Source organism: Moschus berezovskii, chromosome 12, assembly GCF_049115385.1.
Source record: "Moschus berezovskii isolate FMDL1 chromosome 12, NW_MosBer_1.0, whole genome shotgun sequence".
Lineage (NCBI taxonomy): Eukaryota > Metazoa > Chordata > Mammalia > Artiodactyla > Moschidae > Moschus > Moschus berezovskii.
In genome coordinates this window covers 8,944,020-8,963,636 of record NC_142471.1, presented here as the reverse complement: position 1 = coordinate 8,963,636, position 19,617 = coordinate 8,944,020, and the positions used below count along the sequence as shown (strand labels likewise).

At 36.9% G+C, this 19,617-nt stretch overlaps 1 protein-coding gene across 2 annotated transcripts in view; it reads left to right on the top strand.

Annotated features, from left to right (window-relative positions):
• The window catches only part of ERO1B (endoplasmic reticulum oxidoreductase 1 beta), a 68,309-nt gene that overhangs the window by 21,257 nt on the left and 27,435 nt on the right, over window positions 1-19,617 (top strand). For both annotated transcript variants that reach the window (XM_055425758.2, XM_088841871.1), the window contains exons 4-6: window positions 4,861-4,902; window positions 6,199-6,281; window positions 17,957-18,030. In XM_055425758.2, coding sequence (XP_055281733.1) covers window positions 4,861-4,902; window positions 6,199-6,281; window positions 17,957-18,030 — 199 coding nt within the window. The remainder of the gene's footprint in view (window positions 1-4,860; window positions 4,903-6,198; window positions 6,282-17,956; window positions 18,031-19,617) is intronic.

Here is a 19,617-nt window from a genome sequence, read left to right as displayed (position 1 = left end):
GACTGACCGACTTCCCTTTCACTTTTGACAGTAATTAGTTATAAGCTGTATTTTCATTTTACTTTTTTTGTTTTATTACCTAAAATCAGTAAAAAATCAGTCTAATTTTTGCCTTACAAACAGGAAAAAACATCTGAACCAATGTCCTTTCTAAAGGGAAAATTTTTTAAAAAATTATTTACGTTTTCCTTTAGGAATAAAATGTTTTAACTTTTCGGTTTGAAATAAGTTCAGGTGTACAGAAAAGTTACAAGACTAGTACAAACAATTCCCATATACTTTTTATCCATATTTCCCCAAATGTTAAATGTTGATCAAGTTTGCTTTCTTCTTCCATCTGTATGTATATATTAATATTATTATTTTTTTAACCATTTAGATGCGTTACCAACATGATCTTTTATCCTTAAATATTTCAGTGTGTATTTCTTTAAAAACAAGATTATTAACCACAGTGTAATTAACAAAATCAGGAAATCAATATTTATATAATATTAATGTCCGGGAGTTGGTGATGGACAGGGAGGCCTGGTGTGCTGTAATTCATGGGGTCACAAAGAGTCGGACACGACTGAGCGACTGAACTGAACTGAATGTCTATAGACTTTAATCACAGATCACCAGCTGACTTAAAAATGTGCTTTTACAGAAATAGCAACAACAACAACAACAACTAAGTTTCTGACCCAGAATCATACCTTGCATTTGGATATCATATCGCTTTAGTCTTCTTTAATCTGGAATAGTCCTTCAGTGTTCCTTTCTCTTCTTTTGTCTCTTGAACAAACCCCTTTCCGTCCTCCTTTCCTTTTTCCCTTCCTCCTTTCCTTTTTCCCTCCCTCCTTTCCTTAAAATATACCAGTTATTTTGAGACTACCTCTTATTTTGGGTTTTTCTTGCCTTTCCTGATGATTGCATTCAGGTCATGCACTTTGGACAGTATACCATAGAAGGGATGTTATGTTCTTGTCAGTGTCCTATTGGGAGGCACATTACATCATCATGATTACATGATTAGGCTTGTATGGGCTGTATTTCTTCATGGTAAACTGGGAATCATTTTTTGAAACTATGAAAACATCCAATTTTTTTTTTTTAATGAACTTGGAATTTAATGTGTATTTTCATAGTTAAAGAGGGGACAATTTTTTATCTTTTTTTTTTACCATTGTGGTTTTAGCATCCACTCATGATTCTTGCCTGAATTAATTATTTATATGATGGTTGTCCAACAGTGATTTTTCTGATTCCATTTCTTCTATATTAGTTGACATTCTACTGCATAAAGAGCTTTTCCTTTATTGTATGTTTATGTCAACATGAACTTGAATTATTATTTTAATATCATTACTATCATTATGATTTTTAGTAACAGCTTTATTCAGACATAATTCATCTTCTATAGAATTCACTCATTCTAAAGTGCACAATTCAGTGAGTTTTAGTATATTACAGAATTGCACAACAGTCATCACTATCTAGTTGTAATACATTTCAGTACCCCAGAAAGAAACCCCTACCCATAAGCAGTCATTCCCTGTTTCCTACTCTCTCCTGCTGGAAACCACTAATCCATTCTGTCTCTATGAATTTGCCTATTATGGACACCTCATATAAATAAAATCATACAGTATGTGATCATTTGTGACTGGTTTTTTTGCTTAGCATAATGTTTTGAAGGTCCATCCATGCTATGGTGTATATCAGTACTTCATCCCATTGCCGAGTAATATTCCATTGTATGGGTATACCTCATCTTGTTTATTTATCAGTTGATGGCATTTGGATTGTTTCCACTTTTTGACTACTATGAATAATGAGTAAATATCCAGGCACAGATATTTGTGTAAACATATGTTTTTCAGTTCTCAATACTTTGGAGTGAAATTGCTAGATCATATCGTAACTTTAACTCTTGAGGAATTGCCAAACTGTTAACCATTGTGGCTGCATCATTTTACATGGACTCTAGCAATGTATGATGGTTCCAGTTTCTCTACATACTTGTCAACACTTATTGCTGTCTTATCGTTGTTGTTGTTGGTGGTGGTGGTGTGGGCTTTCTCTAGTTGCAGCAAGTGGGGGCTATTCTTCATTGTGGTGCACGGGCTTAGAAGCCATGACTTCTCTTGTTGTGGAGCACAGGCTCTAGATATGCGGGCTTCAGTAGTTGTGGCCTATGGGTTTAGTTGCTCTGCAGCACGTGGAAGCATGTGGAATCTTCCCAGACCAGGAATTGAACCATGTCTGTCGCATTGGCAGGCAGATTGCTATCCACTGTGCCACCAGGGAAGTCCTCTGTATTATGTTTTATTTTAGCTGCCCTTACAAATGGCATCTGATTTTGCTTTTGATTTGCATTTCCCTGATATCAGGCATCTTTTCAGGTGCTTATTAGCCATTTGTATATATTCATCAAAAGCATGTTTGTTCAAATACTTTGCCCATTTTTAAATTGAGCTGCTGTTTTATTGCTGAGCTGTAAGAGTTACTTGGCACAGTATATGTTTCTAAGTTCTTTTTATGTTAAAATATCAGTTTCTTATTGTCTACAGTGGATTAGCCTCTGTAGTCTTAATTTTTTTTTAAACTTTTTATTTTGTACTGGGGTATAGCCAATTAACAATGGTGTGATAGTTGCAGGTGAACAGTGAAGAGACTCAGCCATACATGTGCGTGTATCCAGTCTCTTCCAAACACCCCTCCCATCCAGGCTGCCACATAACATTGAACAGAGTTCCATGTGCTGTACAGTAGGTCCTTGTTGGTTATCCATTCTAAATATAGCAGCCCAAACTCCCTGATTATCTCTTCCCTCCGCCCTATCCCCCATAAGTTCATTCTCTTAAGTCTGTGAGTCTATTTTGTAAGTTCATTTGTATCATTTCTTTTTAGATTCCACATATAAGGGATGTCATATGGTATTTCTCTTTCTCTGTCTTGTAGTCTTAAATTTCTAACAAAAATAAGTGAAAGTGTTTATTTGCGTGTAAATCCCCAACGTAAGAAATCTAACACAAGTATTTAAAAATTTGTCTCTTCCCTTCCCAATGCCATCTTCTTTAATTTCTTTCTGGAGATAAAAACTATCCCTTTATGTTGGTTCTTTTAACTAATGTGAGGATATTTGTATTTCTCTCTCTTTGGGGGAGAATTTAGTAGGCATTTCATATTGAACCCGAACTTGTCATGATATGGAGTTACAATTTGCATTCTATAATTTGAAGTCTAATTAATTTAATCATGAGGCTCACTTAATTTTGTAATTTGCAGACTGCTTCATATTGTTAGTGGCAATGGCCAGGTTTATTTCATGTTTGATTTTAGTTATTAGCTTTACATTTGTCATTGCTTTTAATGATTCTCTTTTGTGATTTTTATGTTATACATGACTATCATCTGTGGTGCCTATCCCAATATTTCTCAATAGCCTGTATTAAGATTCGCTTAAGTCACAAATTACTACATTTAGCATCAAACCTTTTAAAAAGCTGCAAGTACACTTTTATTTTAGCGTATTGTGTGAGTTAGAAGATAACAGTGAGAAGGCACTTTTGAAAGTATTCCATAATTTAAATTCAGGGTCTGATAACTGTAACTGTTACATTTGGCTTGAGTTTTATAGTTTTCTCTCTTCTGCCCTCTGTTAGTGGTGCTAGAAAACATTGAAATTATAAAATACTGGCAGCAAGTAATGTTCTAACTACATGGTCTCTTTGTTCATTGGGGAAAAATTTCTTATCATTATTGTTACTTACATTCTTCAGCCTAACAGAAAAATATTTATTCTGAAAATTTGATTAAGTTTTATCTATGAAACATGAAAAAGTTTTAATAGGTAATTTGCTATTAATTTGATAATCCATAGATTCAGATGTTGGAAATCAGTTCCCTGGTATGATCCGAGGATCAACCCGAGACTGTTTTCAGATATGGTTTTTATTTAAGATTGTGTTTGATAACCAGTTGTAATAATTCATAGATTTATTTATGCTTGAAATGAATTATTGGTTTTACAGAAAAGATAGACCTATGTACAGTTCTTAACATTGATGCAGTTCTTACATTGGTAAACCTTAGGTTAATCATGAACCAAAGAGCTTACTCTTTAAAAAAAAAAAATTATTGAAGTGTGGTTGATTTTGTTGTTTAGACATTACATCACGTCCACAATGTTGATAATTTCTGCTGTTTAGCAAAGTTACTCAGTTATACATACAATGCTCTTTTATATTTTTCGCATTTTGTTTTTTCACAGGATGCTGAATTTAGTTCCCTGTGCTATACAGTATGCCTTGTTGCTTATCCATCCTACATACAGTAGTTTGTGTCTCCTAACCCCAAACTCCCAATCCTTCCCTCTCCCACACCCTCCCCCTTGCCAGCCACAGTTCTGTCAAAGAATTTACTCTTGCTTTTTAGTATTAATTCAAAATTATCTAAACTGTAAATGTCAACTTTGAACAAAACTTTTAATTGAACATAATAAATTTCAAATAATTTTGAATTTTAAAAAGTTTTCTATGGAAAGAAAGTTTATGAAAAATGTGATTTTGCTAGGGTCTTTTTGAACCTAAAAATTATATAAACTATTATTTACTGCATTGAGAGTTATTAGAGCTGATTATGACAACCTTTGTCTTTCAGTTTTCTGTACTATGATTTACAAGCCTGTACATTGGGGTAGTTCTTTACCTTTCACCTCAAGAGGTAGTATGAAAATAGAATTTGAATGAATGTATATTTTCTCCTCGTGAACTAAAACAGTCTTTGAATTAGGATAATGGCATTCATAATTTGTGAAAAAATCTCAAGAAATATAAAGATCATTTTCTAAATTTTTATTGTTGTTCTTTTAAGAGTAAAATTCCAGTTGGAATTAAAGCTGGAAATTCTAATAAGGTAAGTCACTTTTCTTCATTAAATATTTCTGCTTTGCATAGTGAAACTTGCCCCTTATTGCTTGATGCAGTTGTAAAAGAGAACCATAATATGGTTAGCTGAGAATGGACACGTTTTTGCCTGAAAATCCCAAATCCCTAATTTTGTAGCAAGTCATGAGGTGTAATACATTCTTACAATTAAATTATATAGCTTCTTTTGAAATCAGCAGGTGTTTTATCAGGCATGTGTTTTTACTCTTCTTTTTCAACAAGATAATCATACCCTGTCTCTCTGCTTCCTAATGCATTTGCTCTCCATTTTGTTCTTATACTCTCCACCATTTGCAGTCTTTTGTGCTCACCCTTTTTTATGTATTTTTGTTTCAGATCTAAAATAAATAGTATAAAGATAATTGAAATTCCTTCTGAACTCTGTCCCAGTCCTATTATATAATAATATTTCCTCCCTCCTTAGAGCTAGCCACTTTGCTGAAGTTGTCGTGTATCCTTCTGGGATACTTTTTATGTTGTATTATACATGTATCTACAAGTAATATATAGAACTTTTACTTGAAATTTTTAAAACTTTAAAATAAATTTATATTTTGTGTTTCTTCAAGTTAAAAACATTTTTTACATAATAGTTTTATTCAGTATTGGCTTTTAACTTTTGTCTTTGCTGATATATGTAGATTTTGTTAATTTTAATAGCTGTAAAATAGTTATATAGCTATTTGTATAATTGTGTGACTAGCCGTTCCTCTGTTGATAGACATTTCAATTGTTTTCAGGTTTTTGCTATTACAAACAATGACGCACTGGCATCTTTGTCTTTCGTCGAATTGTGCACATATGTAAGAGTTCCTTTAGGTCTATATTTAGAAGTAAGCTTGCTGGGCCAAAGGGTTTGCCTCTCTCAACATTATGAAAGTACCAAATAACTTTCTAGAGTGATTGCTGTCTTTCAGTGTTGCTCTGCATATAGATTCAGCAGTAGGACTGCTGGCTCAAGGACTTATTTGTATTTGCAGCTCTAAGTAAATATTAAGTTACTTCCCAAGAGGGTCTTCTCAGTTCACACCATCACCAACATACCAGTGCAGATTGCTACATTTTTAATGTCTTTACTTACTTATTAGGTGGAAATTTGTGACATATTTTCATTTGTATTTCTTCTGTGTGTTAGGGATTTTGATGATAGGATGTATCTATATTTAGTATATATTATCATTGACAAATTGACTCTTCTGCCAATGGAAAATGAAATAAAGGTAATAATTATCACTAAACTTACTTATTATGACCTTCCTTTCAGTACTCAAAAGTGGCAAATAATACCAAAGAATTAGAAGACTGTGAGCAAGCTAGTAAACTGGGAGCAATTAACAGCACATTAAGGTAAATTTTATTTTAGTAGTGTTAAGAAAATATTCTCTTGTTTTATTTATTTACATTAGAAATCTTCGATTTTTCTTGTGATTTTGATTTAACACTAGTTTCAACTAATTTTTAAAAGGAAGAAGTTACTCTTTATCCTAAATTCCATGATAACTTTCCTTCTTCTGATTTGTTCTTAAATTTCTGTCATCAGTAATGACTATTAAAAAAGAAAAATTCAGGCAGTTTCTCAGCTAACAGGGTTTATGGGTCATTCTTTCTGATTATTATAGGAAAAGAAACTTGAATCTCTAAGTTTTTTTAAAATAGTAATTCACTGCGGGAAGGAGAGGGTGAGATGATTTAAGAGACTAGCACTGAAACATATACATTACCATATATAAAATAGATAGACAGTGGGAATTTGCTGTATTCCTAAAGCCAGTGCTCTGTGACAACCTGGAGGGGTGGGAAGGGGAGAGAGGTCTAAGAGGGAGGGGACATATGTATACCTGTGACTGATTCATGTTGATGTGTGGCAGAAATCATCACAATATTATAATTGTCCTCCAATTAAAAATAAAAATTGTAATTCAATCTATATGTTGCATTTTGACTATTAAAGGTTTCTATTAACATAACTGTTACAATGCATAAATTTTTTTTTCTGTTGACTTTTCTTTATTTGTTCTAAGTACAAACCTGCTTTTGAAGGCCAACATAAATAATTTGTAAGTAGTCTCAGATAATGCAGTATAAAATGACTGAACAGAAGGCAGTATTAAAGAAATTCTTTTTATTTTTCTTGTTTAGGTATGTAGTTGTGTACTATAAATGTTAAAGACTTAATAAAGTTAGCAGTTTTATGTATCTGATTTACTGATGAAAATTCTAATGTGGAAAAGTAGAAATGATGGTATAATAAATACCCATATATCCACTACTCCAAATGAATAAGTGTTAACATTATCTACCATGTTTTTGAGAAAAATGTCAGACAGATTTGAAATTCCACGTTTCTTCCTCAGTCCCTGTTTTCTTTCCTTTTTTCTTAGAAGTAAATGAATATGGTGTATATCTAGTCCATATTTTTGTTTTTTGTTTATAATATAAACTATATGTAGATACATAGATGTAGTTTGTGTAGAAGATTTTATTTTTCCTTTAAATTATATGTGTTAAATAACATTCTGAAACTTTCTTTTTACACTACACATTTTGCTTTCTAGATATATCCATGTTAAAACTCAGAGATTTGCCTTGTTCTTTTAGCTGATTAATGGTTTTCATCATATAAAGTGAAGGTGAAAGTCTCTCAGTCATGTCCAACTCTTTGGGACCCCAGGGACTATCGACTGTCCATAGAATTCTCTAGGCCAGGATACTAGAGTGGGTAGCCTATCCCTTCTCCAGCGAATCTTCCTGACCCAGGAATCGAACTGGGGTCCCCTGCATTGCAGGTGGATTCTTTACCAACTGAGCTGTCAGGGAAGCCCAGTGTTCATCAGTGGGAAATAGACAAGTAAAATATGGTATTCCCCTGCTGATGAACATTTTTTACTTTTACAAATTGTTGCTATTACAGATTTTTTACTTGTACAAATTATGCCACTTTGAGCATCCTTGACAATTTTTTTTATATACACCAGAAGTGAAATTGTTGAATCTTAGGACTGCCCTCTTATAGCTGCTCTTTTTTTTTTTTAGCTTGGATATCATTAGTTTATTATAAAAGAGAAACATGGCATGTTTATCGGCATATAGTTGCTTCGCTGTTCTTGATATTGCCTAATGGCTTTCTAAAATACTTGTGTGGCTGTGTGTTGCCTCCAACAACAAGAACTTGTTTTGTTGTCCACATCTTTGACAAAAATTCATAATATTTAGCTGTGAAATAGTATCTCATTTTTGTTTAATTTATATTTTGTTGATTACCAGTGAGTTTGGGCATTTTTTTCCCTCTGTTTATTGGGCATTCAGGTTTCTTATTCATTGAACAAATGAATGCCAGGCACTATCCTAGGGATATAGCAGTGTATATGAGAAACAGATTCCTGCCCATGTGCAGCTTAAAACAAGTAAAGTCAATAAGAAGTAAGTCAAATGAGGATGAGTGCCATGGAGAAAAATAATGCAGTGAAGACTATGAGAGAGGGCTTGGAGTGAAGGTGCTTGCACTGCTTTAAATTGCTGGTCCAGTGGTTAAGACTCTGCTTTCCAATACAGGGAGCCCACTTTTGATCCCTGGTCAGGGAACTAAGATCCCACATGCCTCGAGGTGCAGCAATAGATAAATAAATAAATAGTCCAAGAAGACCAGAGTGATAATAGGCAAAGTGCTCTTGAAGGCATGAGTCGTGATAATATGGCTGCAGGGGAGCGGGTGGTGGTGTTGGGGTTGGTGGGTGGGTTGGGGGGATGAGTAACTCCAGGCATGCATAATGGTTAGTAAAAGGCCCTGAGGCTGGAGTGTGCCTTGACTTCTTGAGGACTCACATGGCCAGTGTGGCTAGAGTACAGTGGACAAGAACAGAATAGTAGAAGATAAGATCAAAAAGTGCTGGGGGAGGAGTGGCCAAGGGCAGGGTAGGGTAGAGATCTCATTGAGTCTTTTGAAGATACTTAACTATGAATATTGATTTCAAACTGAGTGGAATGAAAAATTACTGGAGGATTTTGAGAGAGTGGGTTTGGCGGAGCCAGGTTTGTGGAAGCCTGATTGTATGGTTATAGTAGTATCCTGCTAAGACATGATGGTGGTTCAGTTTAGACTGGAGTGATAGCAGTAGAACCCCCAGGGAATTTGATTTTGGAGAGCAGTGGGATTTGATTCAGTTCAGTCACTCAGTTGTGTCTGACTTTTGTGACCCCATAGACTGAAGCACGCCAAGCCTCCCTGTCCATCACCAACTCCCGGAGTTTACTCAGACTCTTGTCCATTGAGCTGGTCATGCCATCCAAATATCTCATTTTCTGTCATCCCCTTCTCCTCCTGCCTTCAATCTTTCCCATCATCAGGGTCTTTTCAAATGAGTCAGTTTTTTGCATCAGGTGGCCAAAGTATTGGAGTTTCAGCTTCAACATCAGTCCTTCTAATGAATATTCAGGACTGATTTCCTTTAGGATGGACTGGTTGGATCTCCCTGCTGTCCAAGGGACTCTCGAGTGTCTTCTCCAACACCACAGTTCAAAAACATTAATTCTTCGGCACTCAGCTTTCTTTATAGTCCAACTCTCACAGCCATACATGGCTACTGGAAAAACCATAGCCTTGACTAGATGGACCTTTGTTGGCAAAGTAATATGTGCTTTTTAATGTGCTGTCTAGGTTGGTCGTAACTTTTCTTCCAAGGAGTAAGTATCTTTTAATTTCATGGCAGCAGTCACCGTCTGCAGTGATTTTGGAGCCCCCAAAAATAAAGTCTGACACTTTTTCCATTGTTTCCCCATCTGTTTGCCATGAAGTGATGGGACCAGATGCTAGGATCTTAGTTTTCTGAATGTTGAGCTTTAAGTCAGCTTTTTCACTCTCCTTGTTCACTTTCCTCAAGAGGCTCTTTAGTTCTTCTTTGCTTTCTTCCATACGGGTGATGTCATCTCCATGTTTGAGGTTATTGATATTTCTCCCAGCAGTCTTGATTACAGCTTGTGCTTCATCCAGCCCAGCGTTTCTCATGATGTACTCTGCATATCAGTTAAACAAGGAGGGTGACAATATACAGCCTTGACGTACTCTTTTTCCTATTTGAAACCAGTCTGTTGTTCCATGTCCAATTCTAACTGTTGCTTCCTGACCTGCATACAGGTTTCTCAAGAGGCAGGTCAGGTGGTCTGGTATTCCCATCTCTTTCAGAATTTTCCAGTTTGTTGTGATCCACACAGTCAAAGGCTTTGGCATAGTCAATAAAGCAGAAATAGATGCTTTCCTGGAACTCTCTTGCATTTCTGATGATCCAGCGGATATTGGCAAGTTGATCTCTGGTGCCTCTGCCTTTTCTAAAACCAGCTTGAACATTTGGAAGTTCATGGTCCACAAACCGTTGAAGCCTGGCTTGGAGAATTTTGAGTATTACTTTACTAGCATGTGACATAAGTGCAATTGTGGGGTAGTTTGAGCATTCTTTGGCATTGCCTTTCTTTGGGATTGGAATGAAGACTGACATTTTCCAGTCCCGTGGCACCTGCTGAGTTTTCCAGATTTGCTGGCATATTGAGTGTAGCAAAGGGATTTGATTACAGAACTTAATACAGGACTGGGGAAACAGACTCTTGGCGGGCACAAACAGAACCTTGTGTGCACCTGAACCCAGGAGAAAGGAGCAGTGGCCCCACAAGAGACTGACCCAGACTTGCCTATGAGGTCCAGGAGTCTCTGGTGGAGGTGTGGGTTGGCGGTGGCCTGCTACAGGGTCAGGGGCACTGAGTGTGGCGCTGCATGCCTGGGGCCACACGCACAGGCCCTTCTGGAGGAGGCCGCGTTATCTTCATCGCCTCCACCACAGCTTGGTCTCAGGTCAAACAACAGGGAGGGAACACAGCCCCACCCATCAACAGAAAAAGGATTGAAGATTTGCTGAGCATTTCCCATCAGCAGAAAAAGGCCCAGTTTACCCCGCAGTCAGTCTCTCCCATCATGAAGCTTCCATAAGTCTCTTATCCTTATCCATCAGAGGGCAGACAGAATGAAAACCACAATCACAGAAAACTAATCAAACTGATCACATGGACCACAATCTTTCTAACTCAGTGAAACTATGAGCCATGCTGTGTCGGGCCACCCAAGACAGATGGGTCATCATGGAGAGTTCTGACAAAATGTCCACTGGAAAAGGCAGTGGCAAACCACTTTAGTATTCTTGCCTTGAGAACCCCATGAACTGTATGAAAAGGCAAAAAGATACGACACTGAAAGATGAACTCCCCAGATCGGTAGGTGCCCAATATACTACTGGAGAAGAGTGGAGAAATAACACCAGAAAGAATGAAGAGATGGAGCCAAAGTGGAAACAACGTCCAGTTGTGAATGTGACAGGTGATGGAAGTAAAATCCGATGCTGTAAAGAACAGTACTGCATAGGAACCTGGAATGTTAGGTCCGTGAATCAAGGTAAATTGGAAGTGGTCAAACAGGAGATGGCAAGAGGGAACATTGACATTTTAGGAATCAGTGAACTAAGATGGACAGGAATGGGTGAATTTAACTCAGATGACCATTATATCTACTACTGTGGGCAGGAATCCCTTAGAAGAAATGGAGTAGCCATCATAGTCAAAAGAGTCCGAAATGCAGTACTTGAGTGCAGTCTCAAAAATGACAGAATGATCTCTGTTTGTTTTCAAGGCAAACCATTCGATATCACGGTAATCCAAGTCTCTGCCCCAACCACTAATGCCGAAGAAGCTAAAGTTGAATGGTTCTATAAAGACTTACAAGACCTTCTAGAACTAACACCCAAAAAAAGGTGTCCTTTTAATTATAGGGGACTGGAGTGCAAAAGTAGGAAATCAAGAAATACCTGGAGTAACAGGCAAGTTTGGCCTTGAAGTACAAAATGAAGCAGGGCAAAGGCTAACAGAGTTTTGCCAAGAGAACACGCTGATTGTAGCAAACACCCTCTTCCAACAACACAAGAGAAGACTACCCATGGACATCACAAGATGGTCAACACCGAAATCAGATTGATTGTACTCTTCACAAACGAAGATGGAGAAGCTCTATATCAGCAAAAATGACACCAGGAGTTGACTGTGGCTCAGATCATGAACTCCATATTGCCAAATTCAGACTTAAATTGAAGAAAGTAGGGAATATTACTAGACCATTCAGTTCAGTTGCTCAGTCACGTCCAACTCTTTGTGACCCCATGAATCACAGCATACCAGGCCTCCCTGTCCATCACCAACTCCCGGAGTTCACTCAGACTCATGTCTATCGAGTTGGTGATGCCATCCAGCCATATCATTCTCCCTTCTCCTCCCGCCCCCAACCCCTCCCAGCATCAGAGTCTTTTCCAGTGAGTCAACTTGTTGCATGAGGTGGCCAGAGTATTGGAGTTTCAGCTTTAGCATCAGTCCTTCCAATGAACACCCAGGATTGATCTCCTTTAGAATGGACTGATTGGATCTCCTTGCAGTCCAAGGGACTCTCAAGAGTCTTCTCCAACACCACAGTTCAAAAGCATCAATTCTTCGGCGATCAGCTTTCTTCACAGTCCAACTCTCACATCCATACATGACCACTGGAAAAACCATAGCCTTGACTAGATGGACCTTTGTTGGCAAAGTAATGTCTCTGCTTTTTAATATGCTGTCTAGGTTGGTCATAACTTTCCTTCCAAAGAGTAAGCGTCTTTTAATTTCATGGCTGCAATCAGCATCTGCAGTGGTTTTGGAGCCCCCCAAAATAAAGTCTGACACTGTTTCCACTGTTTCCCCATCTATTTCCCATGAAGTGATGGGACTGACCATTCACGTATGACCTAAATCAGATCCCTTCCGATTATACAGTGGAAATGACAAATAGATTCAAGGGATTAGATCTGATAGAGTGCCTGAAGAACTATGGACGGAGATTCATGACACTGTATTGGAAGCAGGGATCAAGACCATCCCCAAGAAAAAGAAATGCAAAAAGGCAAAATGGTTGTCTGAGGAGGCCTTACAAATAGCTGAGAAAAGAAGAGAAATGAAAGGCAAAGGAGGAAAGAAAAGATACACCCATGTGAAAGCAGAGTTCCAAAGAATAGCATGAAGAGATAAGAAAGCCTTCCTTAATGATCAATGAAAAGAGATAGAGGAAAACAATAGAATGGGAAAGACTGGAGATCTCTTCAAGAAAATTAGTGATACCAAGGGAACATTTCATGCAAAGATGGGCACAGTAAAGGACAGAAATGGTATGGACCTAACAGAATCAGAAGATATTAAGAAGAGGTGGCAAGAAAACACAGAACTATTCAAAAAAGATCTTCATGACCCAGATAACCACAGTGGTGTGATCACTCACCTAGAACCAGACATTCTGGAATGTGAAGTCAAGTGGGCCTCAGGAAGCATCACTACGAACAAAGCTACTAGGAGTGATGGAATTCCACTTGAGCTATTTCATATAGATGATGCTGTGAAAGTGCTGCACTCAATATGCCAGCAAATTTGGAAAACTCAGCAGTTGCCACAGGACTGGAAAAGGTCAGCTGTCATTCCAATGCCGAAGGAAAGGCGGCAGTGCCAAAGAATGTTCAAACTGCCGCACAATTGCACTCATTTCACACACTAGCAAAGCAATGCTCAAAATTCTCCAAGCAAAGTTTCAACAATACATGAACTGAGAACTTCCAGATGTTCAAGCTGGATTTAGAAAAGGCAGAGGAACCAGAAATCAGCTTGCCAACATGTGTTGGATCATTGAAAAAGCAAGAGAGTTACAGAAAAACATATTTCTGCTTTATTGACTACACCAAAGCCTTTGACTGTGTGGGTCACAACAAACTCTGGAGAATTCTTCAAGAGATGGGGATACCTGACCACCTTACCTTCCTCCTGAGAAATCTGTATGCAGGTCAGGAAGCAACAGAACTGAACATGGAAAAATAGACTGATTTCAAATAGGGAAAGGAGTACGTCAAGGTTGTATATTGTCACCCTGCTTATTTAACTTATATGCAGAGTATATCATGCAAAATGCCAGGCTGGATGAAACACAAGCTGGAGTCTGATTGCCGGGAGAAATATCAATAACCTCAGATACACAGATGATACCACCCTTATGGCAGAAAACAAAGAAGAAGAGCTTCTTGAGGAAAGTGAACGAGGAGAGTGAAAATGTTGGCTTAAAGCTCAACATTCAGAAAAGTTCATGGCATCTGGTCCCATCACTTCATGGCAAATAGATGGGGAAAGAGTGGAAAGAGTGGCTGACTTTATTTTGGAGGCTCCAAAATCACCGTAGATGGTGGCAGCAGCCATGAAATTAAAAGATGCTTGCTCCTTGGGAAAAAAGGTATGACCAACCTAGGCAGGATATTAAAAAGCAGAGACGTTAATTTGTCAATAAAGGTCCATCTAGTCAAAGCTATGGTTTTTCCAGTAGTCATGTATAGATGTGAGAGTTGGACTATGGTGACTGCATAGTCCATGAAATTAAAAGATACTTGCTCCTTGGAGGAAATGCTATGACAAACCTAGACAGCATATCAAAAAGTAGGTCCATTACTTGGCCGACGAAAGTCTGTATGTCAAAGCTATGGTTTTTCCAATAATCATGCATGGATGTGAGAGTTGGACTATATAAAGAAAGCTGAGCACCGAAGAATTGATGCTTTGGAACTGTGGTGTTGGAGAAGACTCTTGAGAGTCCCTTGGATTGCAAGGAGATCCAACCAGTCCATTCTAAAGGATATCAGACCTGAATATTCATTGGAAGGACTGATGCTGAAGCTGAAACTCCAGTACTCTAGCCACCTAATGTGAAGAACTGACTCCTTGGAAAAGACCCTGGTGCTGGGAAAGATTGAAGGCGGGAGGAGAAGGGGACAACAGAGGATGAGACGGGAGGAGAAGGGGACAACAGAGGATGAGACGGTTGTATGGCATCACTGACTCTCTGGTCATGAGTTTGAGAAAGCTCTGGGAGTTGGTGACAGACAGGAAGCCTAGCTTTCTGCAGTCCATGGGATTGCAAATAGTCTCACACGACTGAGCAACTGAACTGAACTGATAGCAGTGGAAGCATTGAGAGGTGGTCAGATTCAGAATAGATTTTGAAGGTGGAGCTGATAGTATTTGCTGAAGGATTGAATGTAGTATATGAAAACAGGAGCTGTGAATAATTACAAGATTTGGAACTAAGAAAATGGAGCTGCCGCTTGCTGCACTGGGGACATCTACAAGAGGAGCAAGTTTGATGGGAAATTTTAGTTCAACCTTGTACTTGTTAAGTTTGAACTGCCTATGGAGATGTCAAGCAGGCAGATACACAAGTCTCAATTTCAGGGGAGAGGTCTGGACTGGAGAGAAAATGTGGGAGTCAGTCAATGAATATGTGATATTTAAAAACCATAAACCTGAGTGAGATTACCAAGGAGAAAATATGAATAGAGAAGTGATCCAGGGACTGGGCCTTAAGTAATCATAAGATTTTTAGGTAAATGGCCTGTTCATATTCTTTGCTATTTTTCTCTCCCAAAGGGTGCATTTCTAAATTAATTTGTAGGCACTCTTCATATAATCTGATAATATTTCTTTGTTGGTTATATGGGATGTTAGGGCTTGTCTTTTGATTTCACTTACAGATTTTTGTTGTTGAACCTTAGTTATGAATTTTTTTAACTTTTAAATTTAACACACATAAAGTATACAAGTCTAAGTATAAAAGTCTATTTAATTTTACAGAGTGAGCCAACTCCATTAGCCACCATCCAGAACAAGATACTTGCACCCACCCAGGAGTCCACTTTATGTGCTTTTCTATCCATTATCACTTTCCAAAGTTAAACATGATTTTGAGTTATATTAGCAAAGATTAGTTTTGCCAAATTATATAAGTGGAATGATACAGTGTGTCTTCTTTTGTATCTGGCTTATTTTATGCAACATTACGTTGAATAATATGCTGGATGTTTTGGCCGTTTCACAAAACATTTAGGTAGCTATTTGGTGGTACATTTGTATGCATTCCTGTGGAGAAGTATACCTAGAGGGGGAATTGGTTAGTCACTACGTCGTGTCCAATCCTTTTGTGACCCCATGGACTATAGCCTGCCAGGCTCCTCTGTCCATGGCATTTCCCAGGCAAGAATACTGGAGTAGATTGCCATTTCCTTCCACAAAGGATCTTTGAACCCGCACTGCCTGCATTGGCAGGCAGATTTTTTTTTTTTTTTTTTTACCACAGAGTCACCAGGGAATTAAGAACTGCCAAATGGCTTTCCAAAATGACTGTACCAAAATACATTGCTGCTAGTAGTACTGTACAGGAATTCCTCATCCCACAACTTCTCTGACAACCAGTAGTGCTTTATAGAAGTGTAATTGGCATACAATACACTATACCTATTCAAAATGTACAATGTGATGTTTTGACAAATGTACACTCACAAAAATCAGCACAATCAAGATAATTTTATCTACACTGTCCAAAGTTTTCTCATGCCCCTGTGTAATCCCTCCATCCCATCGCTTCCTGCCCGTTTCCCACTTTAAAGATGACTACTTTAACTCACAGCAGCATTGATAGGAAGCCCTAGGTTAAGCCCAAGAAATTCTTCTGTAAGTACTGTGGCATCGATCTTCAAACTGACCTTTTAGAAAAGCTGGACTAGATGATCTCTAAGTTTCCTTCCAACTCATTTTTAAACCAAACTGGGCCAGCTCTATTAGCATTAGATTAACATTCCATATCTTTTCTGCTACTGTGGCTTTAGGGAAGGGTTAGATGAAACAATTAGAAAACCTCATCAAATAAAGGTACTAAAAGTTCCTCTAAGTTAGTCATATTGCTAATAAGCAAACAGGCATTTATATCAAAATTGTTTTGTTCCTTACTGTTTTCAGGAGAAGACTTGTCTGATTAAACATGACTATAGTTATCATTTTAGTTGTAACTATTACTAGAATATATATGGCATCATATATTTCAACTGATGGTATAAATATCATTATATATATTTATATTTTATATATTTATATTTTATATATATATATTTTATTATATATATTCACTTATGGTATAAATTTTTTATTAACTTTTATTCAATTATATATTCCCATAGGAGAAAATTCCTTGGTAAATTGGAGATTTTTATTGGTAATGTGGTTGTAGTGCAGACAGCCGTATATACTTCATGCAGTGGTTATGCTATGCAGCAGCTTCTCAAATGCAAAATAAATTATTGGCTATGACAGTACCACATTTAGGAATACCTGATTTATACTTAGTACATAATTTTTTTGCCTTGTTTTTTTTCTTTTTGTGTAGTGAGTAAAGAAGGGTAATAAAAATTAATACTTATATATGCTGCCACTGTGTATTTAAGATAGAGAAGGTTTGAATATAGGTTAAAGGAAATTAGGTCAGGCTTTATTTTGAGTATAGTTGTTCCTCTGTCAGTTCTCCTGGCTAGAAATCTTGTCATAGATTTTGTTAAATGTGAGGTAATGTGTTAAATGAATAATACAGTGTGATAAAGGTGACATTGATGTTACTAAGGGATGTTAGATGGAAGATCCTAGAAATGCATTTTTTTTTTTTTTAGTATTTTTGAGTGTAATATAAGTACAGAAGCAATTTAAATTAAAAGAATCTTGAAAGTAAATTTAATTCCTACTTAGGAAAAAATAATACATATATACTTTGTTTCTAAGTCAGCTGAAAAGACCAGCTTGAGTTTTGTGTTTAATTGCATCTTATACATATTTGTAAATTAGTTTTCTGGTCTAAGTAATTATCATTGAACTAGGCCTGAAATAGTTTTAATATAGTTAAGAAATAAAAATCACTCATGGAAATTAATATCTCTGTCTTTCATATCACTTGTTTTAATCATTGCTTCATGGGACCACTAACTGAATTTGTAATGCCATCTAATTAATGAAGAAGGGATCTCAGATTATCTATTTTTAATACACTAGAAACACAGTGTCAAACTTTTTCAACTCCAAATTTAATCCTTTTTCTCTTTTATTCCTTCTTCCCCTAGTAATCAAAGCAAAGAAGCTTTCATTGACTGGGCAAGATATGATGATTCACAGGATCACTTTTGTGAACTTGATGGTAATAAAATAAACTATTGTAATTACAGTATTTTAACTTTAACCCTTTTAAGATACTTAAATTGGTCAAAATACAGTCAAAGTTACAGCTTTAATACACAGGATGTTGTATGTGGATCTTATTATTCATAATAGTATTTTTTAAGAACTGGTATTCCAGGCCTTGTACTAAGTGCCTTAAGTTCATCATTTCTTAGCTTTACAACTGCACTGATAGGTGTGTGTTATTTTATATCTGAGGAAACTGAATCTCAAAAAGACTAAAAACTTTCTCAAGATCACACAATAGCAAGAGGCTGAGACAGGTTTCAATCCTAGATCTCATTCCCACACATGTCTTCTTTCCATTGTGACACGCCCGTCTCCTCTGGACCTCTAATTCAAGCCACTTAGTTATAGGTCTCTGACCATATTATAGAAATGTTCACAATGAAATTAGTTGGCGGTCTCAACAAACTAACATAAAGACACCTTCCAATATTGGAGAGGACTCTAACTTGATCCCCACAGCCCTGTTTGGAATGGAATAAAGCCAGGTCACGGTTCAATAGTAACTACCATTTCTTTCAGCAGAAGATAATTGACGTGTCTCCAGATCTTCTGTCTACAGGAGAATACTCCCAATAGTTGTGTTGCGTAGGCTTAGCAAAATTCATTCGGCCTCTTTTACCTTTTACCTTGATATTATATTTTTTGAGGTGGAAAAGGATTTGAGGTTCAAGCACGCATAATTAACAGGCAGCAGAAGTTCTTCTGAATTTTTAAAGCATCTAAAGTGGTCTGCTTTCTAAAAATTTTTAAAAGATTAATATGTAGAATTGTGCTGTTAATACAATCTGTAATGGGATACTTACAGGGCATTTCTCCAATATTATGGTAAATTGAGGAGACACTGGAAGAGGGAGTGTTATTACCATGGTTTATATGGTTTCAGCAAGGAAATTGTTAAGAAAGCTGAACAAAGTTTTTTTTGATACAGTGATAGGCAAATTCATAAAATACCCCTGTTATGATATTTAGAATTGGCAAAGTTTTTATCAAAGCAAGTCACTATACCTGGGTAAGCACTCACGTGGCTACCTACATAAAATCATCTTTTAAAAATTTTAGGATTACATAATTAAGATAACTGGTAGTTTTTATAGTTTGTGTAGGTCTTAAACATGTGAAACCATACTACTAGTTGGATTACCACTTCTGAGTAGTAATGATCATGTGTGTCCCGAAGATTTTTTCACCTACAATTAAAAAAAATACCATCAGAGTAGCTTTGGTGTCATTGTTATTTCAGTAATCTAAATCATTAGATTAAAGCTAAAAATCTAAAGAATGTTCACCCCAGTGTATTGGAATATAGCCAAACACCCCTGTTATCTGCTGATTTGTTTTTGGTTTTGTTCTTATTTGAAAGGAAGATGATCCTTATAGATCAAATAGTAGGTTTTTAAATAATTTAGTGGTTTAAGGTAGGCTGCTCTCCCTACCTCTATTTATTTATTTTTTTGTTATTGTTTTTTATGCATGGCTTGCTGCTTCCTTTGCCTCAGGTTTCTGCTCAAATGTCACCTCATTAGAGAACCTGCTGTCA